At 38.9% G+C, this 16,948-nt stretch overlaps 1 protein-coding gene across 1 annotated transcript; it reads right to left on the bottom strand.

Annotated features, from left to right (window-relative positions):
* Positions 1-2,375: 2,375 nt before the first annotated feature.
* Positions 2,376-10,226, bottom strand: LOC138958856 (guanine nucleotide-binding protein subunit alpha-13-like). The gene is made up of 3 exons (XM_070330158.1): positions 9,720-10,226; positions 5,587-5,637; positions 2,376-4,015 (listed from the first exon to the last, which is right to left on the bottom strand). The coding sequence occupies exons 1-3, from the start codon at positions 10,179-10,181 to the stop codon at positions 3,446-3,448; spliced, it is 1,083 nt and encodes a 360-aa protein (XP_070186259.1). The 5' UTR covers positions 10,182-10,226; the 3' UTR covers positions 2,376-3,445.
* Positions 10,227-16,948: the final 6,722 nt, after the last annotated feature.

The following is a 16,948-nucleotide window of genomic DNA, read 5'->3' as shown; positions in this document are numbered from 1 at the left end:
CGATCCAGTGTAAACATTCACTGAATACAATTTTCACAAGATTAAATACATTCGCTACCAAATACAAAAGAAACAGCATATCAGTCAGTATAATGTAACTTCAAGCCCTTGTAGTAGGTTAGGCCATAGTCAACAGTAACAAAAACAGACCATCCAACAGCTATTTCATATCACTTTCTAGCGCAACAGCTGTTTGAATTATAACTCCACACACTGTAAGGCAACAGCTGAAGCTGCAGCATCTGTTGAAATGCAGACAGACAGACAGACATTACAAATGCATTAAAAAAGAAACAAGCAAATACACAAACCGTGTCACAAAATGCCACAGCAGTTCAGATTCTTCTGTTTACTTCATTTTTCTTCACATACCACTTACGTTTCAGAAACACTTTAGCAGGTAATGAGGAGGCACGGAAGATACTGATGCAGTTTTTTTGGTGACTGTATCATTTTGATTTTTACACAATATCACAAAACAATGAGTCACACATGTTAATATCTCTACCAAAGACACATACATGTACCATCAAATCCTAAACTACTCAAAAATGGGCACTATTTTCTGCTTTTGAAAATTAGCACCGACCAGAAGTGTAAAATATGCTCAGCTAAAGCAACTGCAGCAGTCCCAAACCCTAGCTTTCTGCAAGCCGTCATGTTGGTCAGAATTCAAGTTCTGTATTCAGAAAACATTGTGAATAAATAAATAAAGGAGCATTTAAGTAACACACTCAAAATATTTAAAAACTATAAATCAGTTACTTTGAACAGGAAAAGGTTTTATACTGCAATGATTTCATGTACGGTAATGCATCAATTTAAATATATGTGTCCATTGTTTGATGAAATAATTATATGTCCAAATGCTGACATCAATGGGGGGGGGGGGGGGGGGGGGGGAGGGGGGGCTTCAGCAAAAAATGCATTATCCTGGAAAACAGCTTTCACTATCAGTATTAGATAAATGTATAATGCGGATACTGGTCCTTCATCCCTAGATGTTATCAAGAAGGAAGTTAAAAGCTGTTCACAGTTTTCACTCCTATTTGCTACCCCTGGAATCTAATATAATAGGAAAAAATCAGCGACGATCATTTTGTAAACGAAGGACCAACTTTTAAAATCAAGTCTAAAACTAGAAAACTGAATGGTAGACACATATTTATATAAGTAACATAATAACATAAAACAAATCAGCAGCAACAGCAGTTTCATACCATCTTTTCTTGTGTTTTTTCTCTCTAAAGGTCTTTCATGCTTGATGCGCAGATACTAGGCTGTCACCATTTTTCCTTCAATCATGTGAGCATATTTTCTTTGCCACATATTGACTGAACATCAGCAAGCTTGAGAAAAGCAACAAATCAGTCATATATATGTAAACTTCTGTGAATATTAGGATTACATTAATCCAAAAGTCAGAATTATGCTAAAAGATTGAGACCTGAAAACCAATACATGTACTACATGCATAAAGAAAAAGATAAGTAACACTTTCAGTCCAAGAAGAATAGTAAATAAGTAAAAAAAACATCAAGAGGGATTTGGTGGGGTGGTGTTTGGGTGTATCTGAAATACACAGCACCTTGCATCACTCAAATCAGTTGAACTAAACAGGCTGACAGTGACATCTTGTGATGGTTGATAATAAGAGCTTAACTCATTCGAGGCGCAGCTAAATTTCCCCTGTGTTCCCTGCCAACGCGCGATTTAGAGCCATTTTGAAAAAAATATTAAAAATCAACAACACAAGATAACCTTACATACCTTATGTTTTTGCAAAGTTTGAAACTTACTCTTTTAGAAAATATATGAAACATTTGAAAGTACATACCTTTTGTTGTCTTCATATCCACGCAAAATATCCAATTTGAAGCAAAACAAAAAAACTTTCTACGTCATGGGTTCATCATACACAATGTCATGATCGACACTTGCATTGCCCGAATCATCACCCAAATGATCGTCCATTGGCACAAAATCGTCACCAGAATCTAAAATATCATCTCCACTATCATCATCACTGAGGTCAAGATCAGAACCGTACTGAATAACACGTTCTAGCACTCTTTTCAAGTTACTACGTCTCAGCAGAACGATCCGCCATCTTGGAAAAGTCAAAACACGTGGGTCGCACACCGTCAACAAAATTTTTATTAATCCCAACAATTTAAGGGAAGGAACTGTTTACAGTGAATGGTACCACTGTAGACAGATAGAAGTTCATTGCAGGGGTTGTTTCCCTTGGTCAGCAGGACCGTTTACACCGTTAAAAATTCGTGATATCCGTCGGAACTCAAGTGCCGGCACGCAGCCAACGCTAAACACAGATGTCGGAATTCCAGTTCCGACGCGCCTCGAATGAGTTAAAGAAAATAGTTTCATCCCTCTCTTTTGCACACACACAAGCGCGCACACAAACACACACATACAATACAAGACACAAAGTTTAAGTATAGCTGCGTTCACGCACAGATACTGAAGAAAGAGTCATCACTGTCATGAAAGATACATGACCAGTTGTTCACACTAGCACTGCACACAAACAATTTACTAATTAAATGCCAGCATATGGTTGCATTGCAATATCATAATCTCTTTTTTTTAAAAGAGCATAAAAATTAAAATAACAAATCTTACAGTTATCCTTCAGGCTATCTCAACACCAAATTCCACCACACACCAGAAATATTCATATTTCCGACAAAACAAAAAAGAAGGTAAGAGGCAAGAAGACACTTATCTTTAAAACTAAAAGGGATCCCTGACAAACAAATGAAAATAAGTTTTCATATAAAATAAACGCAAAAGGAAGATTTTAAATATTTGTCTTTAAAATCAACACTTTTCTGCTCTAAGTCTAATTCTTTATTTCTGTGGTCCACTTTAAAACATACTAGAAGGTTAAAGAAAGTTTACTTGTAAACGGAAAGCATTCACCTGCCAAAATCTCCAACTTCTAACAGTAACACTCTTGGATACCTTTTCAAAGGTAAAACACCTTACCTAGACTTTCCCAAAACACACATAAATTGAAATTGTTGACAACACTTTTCATTTAAAAAACCACTTTGCAGTTGGTGTCTTGTTAAAAAAAAACAATAAGGTCTCATGTTTGGTCATCATGAATCAGTGACAGAAAGAAAGAAAAAAAACTTGAATAAAAAAACACCAAAATACACACAGAATCTGAGAGAAACGCCTAGTTTTCAACACCATAGACTCTCTTCTTCATAGGTTGCACAGCAAGCAGTCAGTGCGGTTTCACTTCACACCATCAAACGACTCCCGTCTTCACAGAACGCAGAGCAAAACAGTGCAGGTCTATTTCTTATCATCAACTCATCTACTTCACAGATTGCAGTGCTCAAATAGTGACTGCTGAGCAAGTTGCAGGCAAGGAGAAAGAAAGCGTTTCGCTTTCAACACACAAATGGCACTACTACTGCAGCATCAAGGAACGGAGGTTGTCGTGCAAGATAGTGTCCTTCACATCCTGAAACACGTGCTTGATGTTTTCCGTGTCCACCGCCGTGGTGAAGTGGTGGAACAGTGGCTTGTTGCGCTCGCGCCGCCGGGAGTCGAACATGTGCAACTCGAAGGCCTTGACATCGTCAATGTCCCAGGGGTTACCTTGAAACTCTTCAAAATAGTCTGCTATGCTGACGTGCTTGATCTTCTGCTCCAGCAGGTCCATCTTGTTGAGGAAGAGAATGACGGACACATTGCTGAATGACTTGTTGTTGATGATTGTCTCAAAAATGTCGCACGACTCCTGCAGCCGGTTTGTCTTCCGATCCTCCATGAGGACCTGGTCGAACTCTGACGAGGCGGCCAAGAAGAGGATGGAGGTGATGCCAACGAAACACTGGTACCACTTCTGTCTCTGGGAGCGCTGGCCACCCACATCGATGAAGAGGAAGGGTATGCCCTTGATCAGGATGTTGTGCTCTGAAATCCCCTTGGTGGCCTTGCGGGCGTGGAGGATGTCTTGCTTTGACGGCATGTAGCTCTGCAACATACCGCAACAGGTGAACATTTGAAGACCACTAAACTACAATACTATAAATATAATACAGTCCAACCTCACCCGGTGACCGACTCTTCATATCGACCACCCTAAACGACCCCCAATGCTTTTTTTCATAAATAACCCCCCTCTCCATAGCAACCACGCGTCTACAACAAACACTTTTGGTCAGTCCCTTCGGTGTTTGTTATTGACAGGTTCGACCATAATAATGCCTGCTATTCAGCCACATGAGATTACGTTGATTGTCTAACCGAGCTGCCAGGCTGAGTTAGACATCAGCTAATCTAGTGTGGACGAAAACTCTGTCCCACAAACAAGTCTGAATTGCAGTTACAATGTATGTCTCACAGCTTCAAGTTCAACACAGGAGAGAACAACGTTTTGTGTACTCCCACTTTGACAAGGCTAACCACAACAACCAAGCTTGTGGGGAGATCTACTTCTTTGACGGAAGTGACCAAACAACTATGAATGACGTCTCATTATTTGTGAATGACATCACAGTCTGTATCTTTTGAAGCATCAAATTCTTCATGACGTCTTTCTGTGTCTACATGCGCAAATAGTTTGTCCTTTCAGCTCCCTTTGTTATCTCTGTACATAACGCTGTTCTATTATTTCAGACTCACAGGCCTCATGAGCATGGCACTTTCCAATGGCAGATAAACTCACATAGACATGGAAACAGTACTGTCGACTTGGATGCCGTTTGCAATATTATCAGTGTTAACGAATTTGTGAAGAGAAGAAATGAGAAACAGTGGAAGAAATGAAAGTGATGTGTGCATTTTTGGGCTTGTGGAAGGAAGATTGCATCCCCACACCCTAAACCAACACCCAGGATTTTGCATGTAAGCTTTACATTTGAGGAAAGAAACACTAAATTCCAGTTTTGTTACTCTTCTTTTCTGCAGAAAATACTGTGAACAGAGCCATCTATCTCAAAGTTTACATTAGCTGCACAAGGGTTAAACAAATGTAAAACCCTAAACATCAGCCTGAAGGTTAATAACATCAAGTGGAATCAGTAACAACAGCATTAATTAACCAGATGGAACTACACAGTACACTCCAGTGCAGTGATTCATACTGCCATTGAGCAAAGAACACGGATCGAAACAGTCAAAATTAGCTAATTAAAATGCACCCACACACGCCGTTAGGTGATGCATACACGTGTACAAGATGTAGTCTAAATAAGTTAATTGTTCTTTGGCTTCTCACCTGTGGATATAATTTTGTAAGGTGAGTACGCCTAAATTACCACAATACATTTTCAGCTTGCCTCTCTTTTTATAGAACAATAAGGCTATCCGTTCCCTTCCTTAGCATAGACGCCATAGATCTAAAAGTAAAAGTAAAGTAAACACATCAACACTCACTCACTTGTTTTTCTGTCTTTCTGTCTCCCTCTCTCTCTCTCTCTCTCACACACACACACACACACACACACACACACACACACACACACACACACACACACACACAATACATTTAACAGCACTAAAAAACATAACACTGAGGAGGTTCAGAAACAAAAAGATACGTACCCATTCGGATATTCTGTCCAGCTGGGAAATGAAGTAAGGTAAAGAGTCGCCCTGAAAAAGACAGTAAAGTTAAGTTAGCAATAGTCACTACCATTCCAGTACAATAAAGAGAGGCGGTGTCGCGAACTGAAACCTCTGCTGAACAATCCCTCTCAATGCGGCCAATGCGCATGCGCCAATCTTGGACTTAAAAAATGCGACCCTTTGCCCGAACGAACCATGGGTTAGGGTTAGGGTAAGGGTTAGGGTTAACAGGCTCATCACTTTCACTGCCTTTTGCACTAGCGGCGGACTACGTTCAGTTTCATTCTGTGGGTTCCACAGCTTGACTAAATGTAGTTATTTCGCCTTACGCGACTTGTTTGACTTGCTCTCCTTCACTGCAGCACTGAGAGGCATAATTCACCATTCAGACACAAAATACAAACATCTATCTGCAACGTAATATGAAAATCACTTAGCCAATGTTTCTGCATTCATGGTGTCAAAGGGTCTACTCTAACTGGGGATGTACTGCTTCACTGGTTGAGTCTTCTTTAATAAGTACTGCCGCAGGCCCGTGTACAGTTCTGTGAAAACATTATCTGGTCTAATTGTAAGACATGTTATTTTGTGCCAGAGCACCCAGAGAACACACACTGGTTCAACAAAGAGGACATAAAAATGAGGATAGAAAACAAGACAATTAACTGAATAAGTGCCAAAATGTTCACTCATATTTCAGTCTCACTCTCAGTTGAGTTAAATGAGTATGCCATTTTTGCAGGCCTACCCAATCTGCAAGCAGACAATCTCTACAAAATGCCTCATGCACAACGTGCTGAGAGTAAAAAATAACAGTTTCCGCTCAAAACCATGTCTATGCTGTAAAGCGCAGCTCAGTGAAAAAGGAAAAAAAAAGAAGGTGCTCTAAAACTAAAAGGAGAGAGCAGGCTCCAGCTTTAGCCAAGCCTTGAAACGATAGAGTCTCAGCAGCCCTGATTATGCTGCAGCAGCAAGTTAAACAGTGATTATCATAGCTACCAAAAAATTCCCTTATCACTGCAGACCTTTTAAACAGATTATCTGGGGCGCCATGCTGGCAGAGGAGGCTACACTATGCTCAGAGTCAGACTTAACAGCCCTGCTGGACTCCAACTGGCAGATGTTTTACGAGGATTACTGCCACTTCCTCCGTGGTTTTAATTCAGGGGCTGACATTTCTCAGGTGCTTGTGTGTAGTTTGCAATATAAACCAGATATTTTTTTCTTAAACAAGGTGGCGAAAAAAGTAAACACCTCAAAGTTTTGCTGGATTGTTTTGTAATGTAAAAGTAAAACACAAAAGCCCCTTTAGAATCAATTTGACTTAAAAACAAGTCGCGTAAGGCGAAATTACTACGTTTAGTCAAGCTGTAGAACTCACAGCATTTTTTCACAAAGACCGTAGTCCGTAGAAGGCAGTGAAATTGACGAGCCTTGTTTAGCACGGAAGTGGTTGCGATGTGCTGCATAGCACGCTTTTCTGTACCTCTCTTCGTTATAACTTTCTGAGCGGCTGCATTAAATTGCACATTACAGTAAGACAGTTTTGTGTTTAACAGTTTTGTGTGTTTTCTTTTTAAAGTTTTTTTTAAGGTTGTTGTTTTAAGAGCAGATGAACCACATTTTTCCATCCATTGTAATTAATTGTATAGACAATAAATGATCTGATGTCTTATAACCAGTCTAAAAGTAAAAACTGTTAAAACAAAAGACTAGTGAACAAAACAGTTTCACTATGGAAACCATTTATTATGTTTTCATTAAGTTTTATTTTTTGTTTTAATATCAGTATTACATTTATTGCCTCCCCCCCCCCCCCCCTCACTTGCATTTACTCAAATGTTTCATTCAATATCATGACTGAGAGATTAGACTTTAGAGAGATTTAATTGCAAGGCATAAAGAACTTGGATACATATCACCTTTGAGGAAACTCTGTGTGTGTGTGTGTGTGTGTGTGTGTGTGTGTGTGTGTGTGTGTGTGTGTGTGTGTGTGTGTGTGTGTGTGTGTGTGTGTGTGTGTGTGTGCGTACACTGTACAGTATGTGTTCTGATACAGTACTAAAAGAGAGAGAGACAGCTAGACAAACCTGTAGACACTGAGACAGCTAATAGTAGTAGGTCAAATTCACAAACATTGAAAGAAAGAACCAGAGAGTAACCCTTACTACTACTACTAAGTATACAAGTCAAGTCAAGTCAAATTTTATTTTCAAGGAACCCCATGGGTGTATGAAAAGAAAAACAAGTCGCGTAAGGCGAAATTACTACATTTAGTGAAGCTGTGGAACTCACAGAATGAAACTGAACGCACTGCATTTTTTCACAATTACCGTAGTCCGCCGCTAGTGCAAAAGGCAGTGAAAGTGACGAGCCTGTTCAGCGCGGTAGCGGTTGCGCTCTGCGGCATAGCACGCTTCACTGTACCTCTCTTCGTTTTAACTTTCTGAGCGTGTTTTTAATTCAAACATATCATATCTATATGTTTTTGGAATCAGGAACCGACAAGAAATAAGATGGAATTGTTTTTAAAACAATTTTGGAAATTTAATTTTAATCATAATTTTGATTCTTAATTTTCAGAGCTTGTTTTTAATCCGAATATAACATATTTATATGTTTTTGGAATCAGAACATGATGAAGAAAAAAATAAAAGTAATTTTGGATCGTTTTATAAAAAAATAATTTTAATTGCAATTTTCAGATTTTTAATGACCAAAGTCATTAATTAATTTTTAAGCCTCCATGCTGAAATGCAATACCGAAGTCCGGCCTTCGTCAAAGATTGCTTGGCCAAAATTTCAATCAATTTGATTGAAAAATGAAAGTGTGACAGTGCCGCCTCAACTTTTACAAAAAGCCGGATATGACGTCATAAAAGACATTTATTGAAACAAGAGGCGAAGCCTTCAAGGCTCACGTAAGAAATCGACAAACAGTAACACAAACTCAATCACTCCGTCACACATACACACACACAGTAAGCATAGGTGACACAGTGCAAGAGTGCGAGACACTAGATCTAGATCTGTCTGTCTGTAGCCTACTTACGGGGACACGACTGCCAGATGGCCAGATCGACACTGCGCATTTGACAGCGCTTCCTCGCGCAAACACTGGAAAAACGCTGTGCAGATTAACCTGTAGGAAATCTCCTTTGGTATCTTCTTTATCTATTTTTCTGGAGCTACAAAACCGAACAATGTGAAATCGTCTTCTCCGAATCAGCGAACTGCAGCTCGGTGATAACTGTATCTATACCACAATCCTTCACGTGATCTGACCTAACCTTGACCCCTGACCTGGTCTACATACCACACACGACACAAACCAGTCAGCTGATTTTACCCCCCCAAAACCCCCCACCACCCGTTTTCTTTGGATACACACTTGTTCTACATACGTGCCGACACAATGTTGATCATTGCTTCAATACTTTGAAGCTGTTCAGTTGCTTGAATAATAACCAGGTAAAATTAGTATTTCGGTGTTCAGTCAAATGTTAAAGTTTCTACCACAGACATACATACATACATACGCATGCACGCACAGACAGACAAAAGTTAGCATCGCATAGGCTACACTTACGTGAGCCAAAAATGAAAAAAACGTCTGGTGATTTTATACCCAGGAACTCTCATGTAAAATTTCATAAAGATCGGTCCAATCACTCTACACACACACACACACATGCACAGACACACACATACACCACGACCTTCGTCTCAATTCCCCCTCTATGTTAAAACATTGAGTCAAAATTTGACTAAATGTAAAAAAGAAAACAAATTAATAAATAGGCTTAATACTAACCGCCAGCCTCACGTTATCATCTGACACAAGATTGTTCTCAATCAGCGTCTTAATACATCACTTTTTGTGTGTACGAATTTCATTTAAAAGAAAACGCATGTTACTGTTGTGCAATATATATATTGACAATGATGTTACCAATTACTGAATTAGCCAGCTTCTAAAACTAGTTCACTTGACCACCAGCTTTGGAAATGAAGTACAGATAATAATTAATATGAAAACCATTTTAAGGAATATTGTCATTATTTTCAAAACGATTTTTATTTGTAGTAATGAGCCATGATATACTCACAAGCTGAAACTCCCTCCTCCTGTCAAATGCTTCCCGAATTCCTGAATCTCTCCACAACCTTCTGATCGGCTCCAAGTACAGAGCGAACACTCGTTCGTCAAGCTTTGTGCTCCCATCAAATGCAAAAACATAATGAGCATCTTTTTCACTTGCTTCATCCCCCCATGGAATTCGGAGCTTCTGTCTTGCGTCTATCAAGACCCGCATTCCTTTGACGAGGTTGTTGTATACGACAGTTCTGTACTCCTGCATAGCCCCTTCACTGAAGTCTTGCCCGTGGATGATCTTCATTTGTTTTAGGAAAGTACTTTTCCCACTCTCACCAGCACCGAGAAGTAAAATTCTAACAGTTCTCCTGAATGTCAACCGTTCCTTCATCAATCCTTTATCGATCTCTTTACTCTTGTACCGTTGTTGTTTGTCATGATCGTTCATACAACAACACATGAGAATGTCCGCCATTTTGGTCGCCTTACCCCGCCTATGACGTCAGAGGTAAACACTTCCGGCATGAGGATGACAGCAGAAACATCATTCGAGGGGGGCGGGGCACAATGTTGGTCGGTTTACTAAGAGGGAGGGGTGCGGTCATAAATGATGCGAATACAGAAAAGGTGGAAACAGAATAAATAATTGTGTCGGGCAGTACTGTCACCTCTTTAAAAGGTGTTATACGGTGTTTTAGTGATTCAAGCTCACAGGAAAACACACATGTCACATGCACACAAAGATCGAGATGTTATTTTATTGCAGAGAATTACAACATACAACAATCATAAATTCATATATACATATATTACGTTGCGTGTAAGGCTGTATTCATTACATGCAGTACAGGCACCTTGATATAAACCATCGGTTGTTATTCATATATGTAGTTAAACTTTGTTCAATTTTTTTTAAAATTGTTCGCTGTTAATTGTTTGTGATGTTGTTGTTGTTTGTTGTTGTTTTGTTGTTGTTGTTGGTGTGTGTGTTGTGTGTGTGTGTGTGTGTGTGTGTGTGTGTGTGTGTGTGTGTGTGTGTTGTTTTGCCTATTGTTCAATGTCGCAACATATTGCAACCAGTGGCACATGTATGTGATGCACTGCCCTTTCAGCTGAGACACTTTACAGGATCATTGACATATTATACACACCTGTGACTGTGTAACTAACTTTTTTTCCATCTTGCTAAGTTTTTTTTATGTAAGAGCCTTCATTATCACCACAATATTATCTGACCAATTAAATATAAGTGCAATATGAATGATTTTGTTCATTAGTAATAGAGGAGAGAGAGTGAGTGTGTGTGTGTGTGTGTGTGTGTGTGTGTACACATAAATGCATCTGTATGCTCTTCAGTGTATGTGTGTTTTGTTGAAAAGTATAGCTCCATCTCTCTCTCTCCCTCTCACACACAAACTCTTTTCTTCTTCTTCGTTCGTGGGCTGAAACTCCCACGTACACTCCTGGTTTTTTTGCACGAGTGGAATTTTACGGTTTTTTGAAAATGTACAATATTTTCAATCAATTATAATTTAGCTATAATTCTCTCCGTGAACAGGCATTTGCACACTTTCTCTCTTTCTCTATCCTCTCTCTCCCCATCCTCTCCCTCCCTCCCTCCCCTCTCTCCCTCTCTCTATCTTTAATCGTCCTCTCTCTCTCTCTCCCCCTCTCCCCTTCTCTGTCTCTCTCACCCTCCCTGCCACTCTCTCTCTCTCTCTCTGATACTGTGAGCGATGCTGAACAGTTTAAACATAAACCCTACCATTCTCTCTCTCTCTCTCTCTCTGATACTGTGAGCGATGCTGAACAGTTTAAACATAAACAGATAGGGTTATAAATAGCAATAATATCATTCTTTGGTTTAACATGGACAATCTTCGAAAATCTCTCTTTCTCGCTCTCTCTCCCCCACCCCTCCCTCCGCTCTTTCTCTACCTCTCTCTCTCTCGCACCCTCCCCTCTCCCCCTCTCTCTCTCTCTTCCTCTCTCAATCTCTCTCTCTCTCTCTCTCTCCCTCTCTCTCTCTCCCTCCCTCACTCTCCCTCCCTCACTCTCTCTCTCTCTCTCTCTCTATTACTATGGTTGTGTTTAAATGAATTAATAACAAGAAGAGCAAACGCTCGATCGAGTCACTTTCGCAGTTCTGAATATTATATGAGGCATCAGATGGACAGGAAGAAATTGCTATTCACAACACAATGAGTCACGTTCACATAAAATTTGAGCCCGGTCACTTTTATAGTTTCCGAGAAAAGCCCAACGTTAAGTTGTGTGTTGCCGAACAGAAAAGGCTAGTTATCTCCCTTGTTTTTCTGATAACGTTCGTAAAAGGCTACAGATGTAAATACTTTGATGTAAAGAATAATCCTACAAAGTTTCAATCACATCCGATGAACTTTGTCAAAGATATAAAATGTCTAATTTTTCCTTTGACGCTGACCTGTGACCTTGAAAAAGGTCAAAGGTCAACGAAACCATCGTTAAAGTGTAGAGGTCATTGGAGGTCACGACTAAACAAAATATGAGCCCGATCGCTTTGATAGTTTCCGAGAAAAGTCCAACGTTAAGGTGCCAGGTGGTGTCTACGGACGGCCGGCCGGACGGCCGGCCGGACAGACTAACACTGACCGATTACATAGAGTCACTTTTTCTCAAGTGACTCAATAATGATATATTTTGCTGTTCGTCATAATTGTTTTCATCATTGGTTCACCTTAGTTAATATACCGAGAGGCATAAATTCCGCAAACTGAACTTTTAAAAATCACAAAAAATCAACTCAGTGGTGAATGTTTTCAATGTTTGAATATTTTATTTATTGGCCATTTTAGTGTTTATAAACCTTCGCTTTATTGATTTTGAATAGAACATCATGAAATGACAATTTTTCAAAAAAAGTGACTGAGTCCAAGCGCAATGATTTTGTAAAACGTTCAGTGTTCATCACGTTCAATGCTTTGGCCAGCTCTAAGCATCCCAATCGCTTGCTGTCTCTCTCCTTCATCAAGTCGTGGCATGATTGCGATATCTGATACAGCCAAACAGCCTGTTGCATTTTATAGGGCCATACACTATCTTTTTTACGTTATTGTCTCCCGTTCAGCCCATTGTCTTTATTAGCACAGTGAGCTGTGGCTGGATCAGCTATACTGCAAAGCGCACGCTGACAGCGTGAAACATTTGCTCCGACACTCAAGATGTCAACTAAAATCGTTCAATGCACTATTTGCAGAATTTATGCCTTTCAGTATACATTGACATTTGCAACAATTCATTTACAATAGCATGATAGTACTGGGTTTCTCAGTCAAAAAGCCGAATGGAGAGCTCTCTTTCAAATATACAATTTGGGTCAAAGCCTTCTCCGTATTTGTATATACTTATTGACATTTTTGCTACAAGCAGAATAAAGTTAATATTTCTTATAGTTTGGTCCTGTTGCTTGTTCGGTTGGAAACCAAATAAAACGACAGTTTCTTTTAATTTTATCTGTGAACCTGTTTTTATATAAATTTGCTTTTCTACGTTCTTCCAAAAAAGTGATATTCTTGGGCATTTAAAGAAAAAATGTTCAATGAAATCAATATCTCCACACAGACTAGAGCGATTGCTTTCACGTTTCTTCATTTTGTGTAGTAAGATATTAGTGGGGTAGATATTATGCAATATCTTCCAGTGAAGTAGCCTTAGTCGCTCTTCCTTGGTGCAGTTGTTTGCTATCATCCAATGATTTCTTTCTATTTTATAGTTATATTTATTCATCCAAAAATGTATTGAGCAAGGAGTACTTGCTTTTTGTTTGGTAAGTAGTGATCTAAATTTTTTGGGAGTCCAGTTTTTAAGAGATTGAGGTTCTAGAGAGACAGTCGCTTCTTGAGTTTGGTTATTGAATTTTACGTATATGACCGTTTTTTTACCCCGCCATTTAGGCAGCCATACGCCGTTTTCGGAGGAACACAAACTCTTTGAACTGCATGTTTAAGTCAGTGTGTATGCCTATGTAATCAGCTTTTATTTATGTGTGCAGTTTTCTCTGTGTGTGTGTGTGTGTGTGTATGTGTGTGAGAGAGAGAGAGAGAGAGAGAGAATAAAATACTGTTTAAACCAACAGAGGAGAAGAAAAATGCATCATTGAAAGTTTTCATTCCTTTTTTTTTGTACGAGAAAACAATATATTAGACATGATTATTCAATGATGGTGAATGATGTAAAGAAAACAGTTATGAAGTGCGAGGAGGAAAAAGATTTGGGTGTAACATTTGACGATCACCTGAGTTTTGACAAACATATTCAAAACATAATAAATAAAGCGAATAAAATGCTTGGCATAATAAAGAGAACACTTTCCTATCTTGACAATGACACATTTACAAAATTGTATAAAGCATTGGTTAGACCACATTTAGGATATGCCAACGTTTAATCTGGCATCCGTATCCAAAGCGTCAATCAGCCGCCCTTGAAAGGGTGCAAAGGAGAGCGACAAAACTGGTTAAGGCCTTGAAAAACATGACATACGTTGAAAGACTACGGGTACTCAATCTCCCGACCCTTAAATCGAGAAGACTCAGAGGCGACCTGATGCAGACCTATAAAATCTTTTAGGGTATTGATAATGTCAAATTCGAGTCTTTTTCAAGAAGTCTACCACTGATGTAACGAGAAAAAATACGAGCAAAATCTTTATTGAATTTAGTAAAACTAATATCCGGAAACATTCCTTTTCTGACAGAGTTGCACCATCATGGAACACACTGTCTGATGTTGTTAAAATTGCACAAACCATTAACACTTTCAAAAATCTGCTGGACATACAACTTATGACCGAGTCACTTTATTTGTACGATAATTGATATTGAGTAAATACGACTTTGAGCATGTTAATATGATTGACCTGCAACAAACTTGATAAAGAGATGGGACGCGAAAAAAGCTGTTCTTTCTTTATTTGGTGTTTAACGTCGTTTTCAACCGTTCAAGGTTATATCGCGATGGGGAAAGGGGGGAGATGGGATAGAGCCACTTGTTAATTGTTTCTTGTTCACAAAAGCACTAATAAAAAAATTGCTACAGGGGCTTGCAATGTAGTACTTCTTCTTCTTGTCGATCACTCAGATGGAGCAACGTAGTACAATATATGACCTTACTGGGAGAATGCAAGTTTCCAGTACAAAGGACTTAACATTTCTTACATACTGCTTGACTAAAATCTTTACAAACATTGACAAGAAACACTTAACAAGGGTAAAAGGAGAAACAGAATCCGTTAGTCGCCTCTTATGACATGCTGGGGAGCATCGGGTAAATTTTTCCCCCTAACCCGCGGGGGGAGAAAAAAGCCGTGAGGCTTATGGATACCAATATGGTCCCCAACCACTACTACTACAAATATAAAAGCTCAACTTCCGCAGCATGTAAGCTTGTGACAGAAGCACACCACCCATACAAAACACACATAACAGACACTTTTCATGTTTTATTCTTTCTTTGCCTTTATTATTTCATTCAAAGTTAACTTCTTTTAACAATTCAATAACCTCTGAATATGCGCGTCACAAAACCATTTTCATCATGTACATTTAGTCAACTTGCCATTTCCCCCAATATTGCATCTGCAGAATAATATAGAGAACCCCTGTCCATAATAATGACCAACTCCTGCTATACAGGAGCATCTTCTTCAACACAAGTAGAACAGCAGCAAGAAATAGAGTCAGTTCAAATACAACTCCAATTTAAATGTCCCTTTGTAACTTCAATATGCGTAAACAGAAATATATTTATCAAAAGTAAATTAACAATGAATAGCTGAAGATGGAGACGGCCAGAATAGCAATCATGAATTAAGAGCATCGCACACAACATTTGCACTTCAAAATTTGGAAAGTGCAACGTGTGCCACTCTGGAATGATAATCAAACAAAATTTTGTAGCAGTCTCTCCAAACTAAGATGGCAAACTTTTGTTAAAATGATGATTTCCTTCATGTAAATTTACACCAAAGCACAGCCATATTTGTCAATGTTCAGAAGTGTTAATAGTGTCAGCGGAAGTTAGCAACCTGCACCAGATTCAGTTAGTGTGTGTGTGCGTGTGTGTGTCTGAGTGCAGGACTAACAATGTGTTAAACGAGAGCATTCCCCAACAATTTGAACCATTTTTCTTGTCATGATTTAATTCCATTACCAAGGCTCACTCACATTCCAAAGCTGATGCAGTCTTAATATCACACACCCTGAACCAAATTCTTTTGGTTTCTTTACAAGCGGCAGTCAAGACTACAATTCTAGTTGACTAGACAATGCAGACCACCAGCCTGAGACACAGTCAATGAAATGATATTTCCAAGACCTGGACTTAAATCTGTTTCTGAGTCAACCATAGTTAATTTGTCATTCCTGAATTCTATACTGATTTGATTTAATTTTTGTCCTAAAATGTGTAATGAAATTCCATGGACGGATGCACTATCTTAACCAAAGTCACTGAAACTTTATAATATGATCAGAAAAGGCATTGATGCGCACATGTACAAGAGGGGACAAATTTAAGTTTCCTTTACAAGTAACAAACAACAAAATACACCATAGTGACAACAAATGTGCCGTACACATACAAAAGGGGTCGTATTCAGTCAAAATCACACATAACAATGATATACTGAATCACAAAATGTTAGGGATCAAAACAAACAATCATGAACAAAAACATCACAGTAAAACTCTGGAACAAAGCGCTTGCTTGTAATAACTAATGGTCAGATATTAAATGTTTATGTTTTCTTTCCCTTCAACTTCACTAAACAACAGAGCGGAATACTGAAACATTAGGGATGTACATTGATATGTAGCCCTCCAAAAGTACAATAGCTAGTCTCTCACTCTTCTTCCCTCTCTCCCCTGCACCCCCCCCCCCAACAAAAAAAACCCAAAAAAAACATCCACCAATCAGCATTCAAAATTTAGAAATAATGCTCTAAAATCCAGAATTTTTTTTAAAGCTTCAAAACTTTGCAAGCAGAAGAGAACTGGACAAACTTGACAAAGTCTACACGAAGAAAGTGTATTTTTTTAAAACTTTAATACATCTTGGAATAACAAACTGATAATTCTGTATGTGTGACGTGACCTTCTGAAAGAAGTGACAACGATTCTGAAGTTGTATAAAAGTCTAACGATGTACAAAGTGTCATGGTCTAGCTAAAAAAACAAGAGGCGAAGCCTTCAAGGCTCACGTAAG

Source organism: Littorina saxatilis, linkage group LG2 (assembly GCF_037325665.1).
Source record: "Littorina saxatilis isolate snail1 linkage group LG2, US_GU_Lsax_2.0, whole genome shotgun sequence".
Classification (NCBI taxonomy): domain Eukaryota; kingdom Metazoa; phylum Mollusca; class Gastropoda; order Littorinimorpha; family Littorinidae; genus Littorina; species Littorina saxatilis.
Note: the sequence above shows the minus strand (reverse complement) of the source record. Positions and strands in the feature narration are given on the sequence as shown.

Bases quoted from the DNA above. Each gene is read 5' to 3' on its own strand.
- LOC138958856 (XM_070330158.1), bottom strand. From the start codon at position 10,181: ATGGCGGACATTCTCATGTGTTGTTGTATGAACGATCATGACAAACAA. The intron at 5,638-9,719 runs GTGAGTATATCA...TGTCTTTTTCAG, and splicing joins GGAGGAGGGAGTTTCAGCTT to GGCGACTCTTTACCTTACTT. The intron at 4,016-5,586 runs GTACGTATCTTT...GGTATGTTGCAG, and splicing joins TGGACAGAATATCCGAATGG to AGCTACATGCCGTCAAAGCA.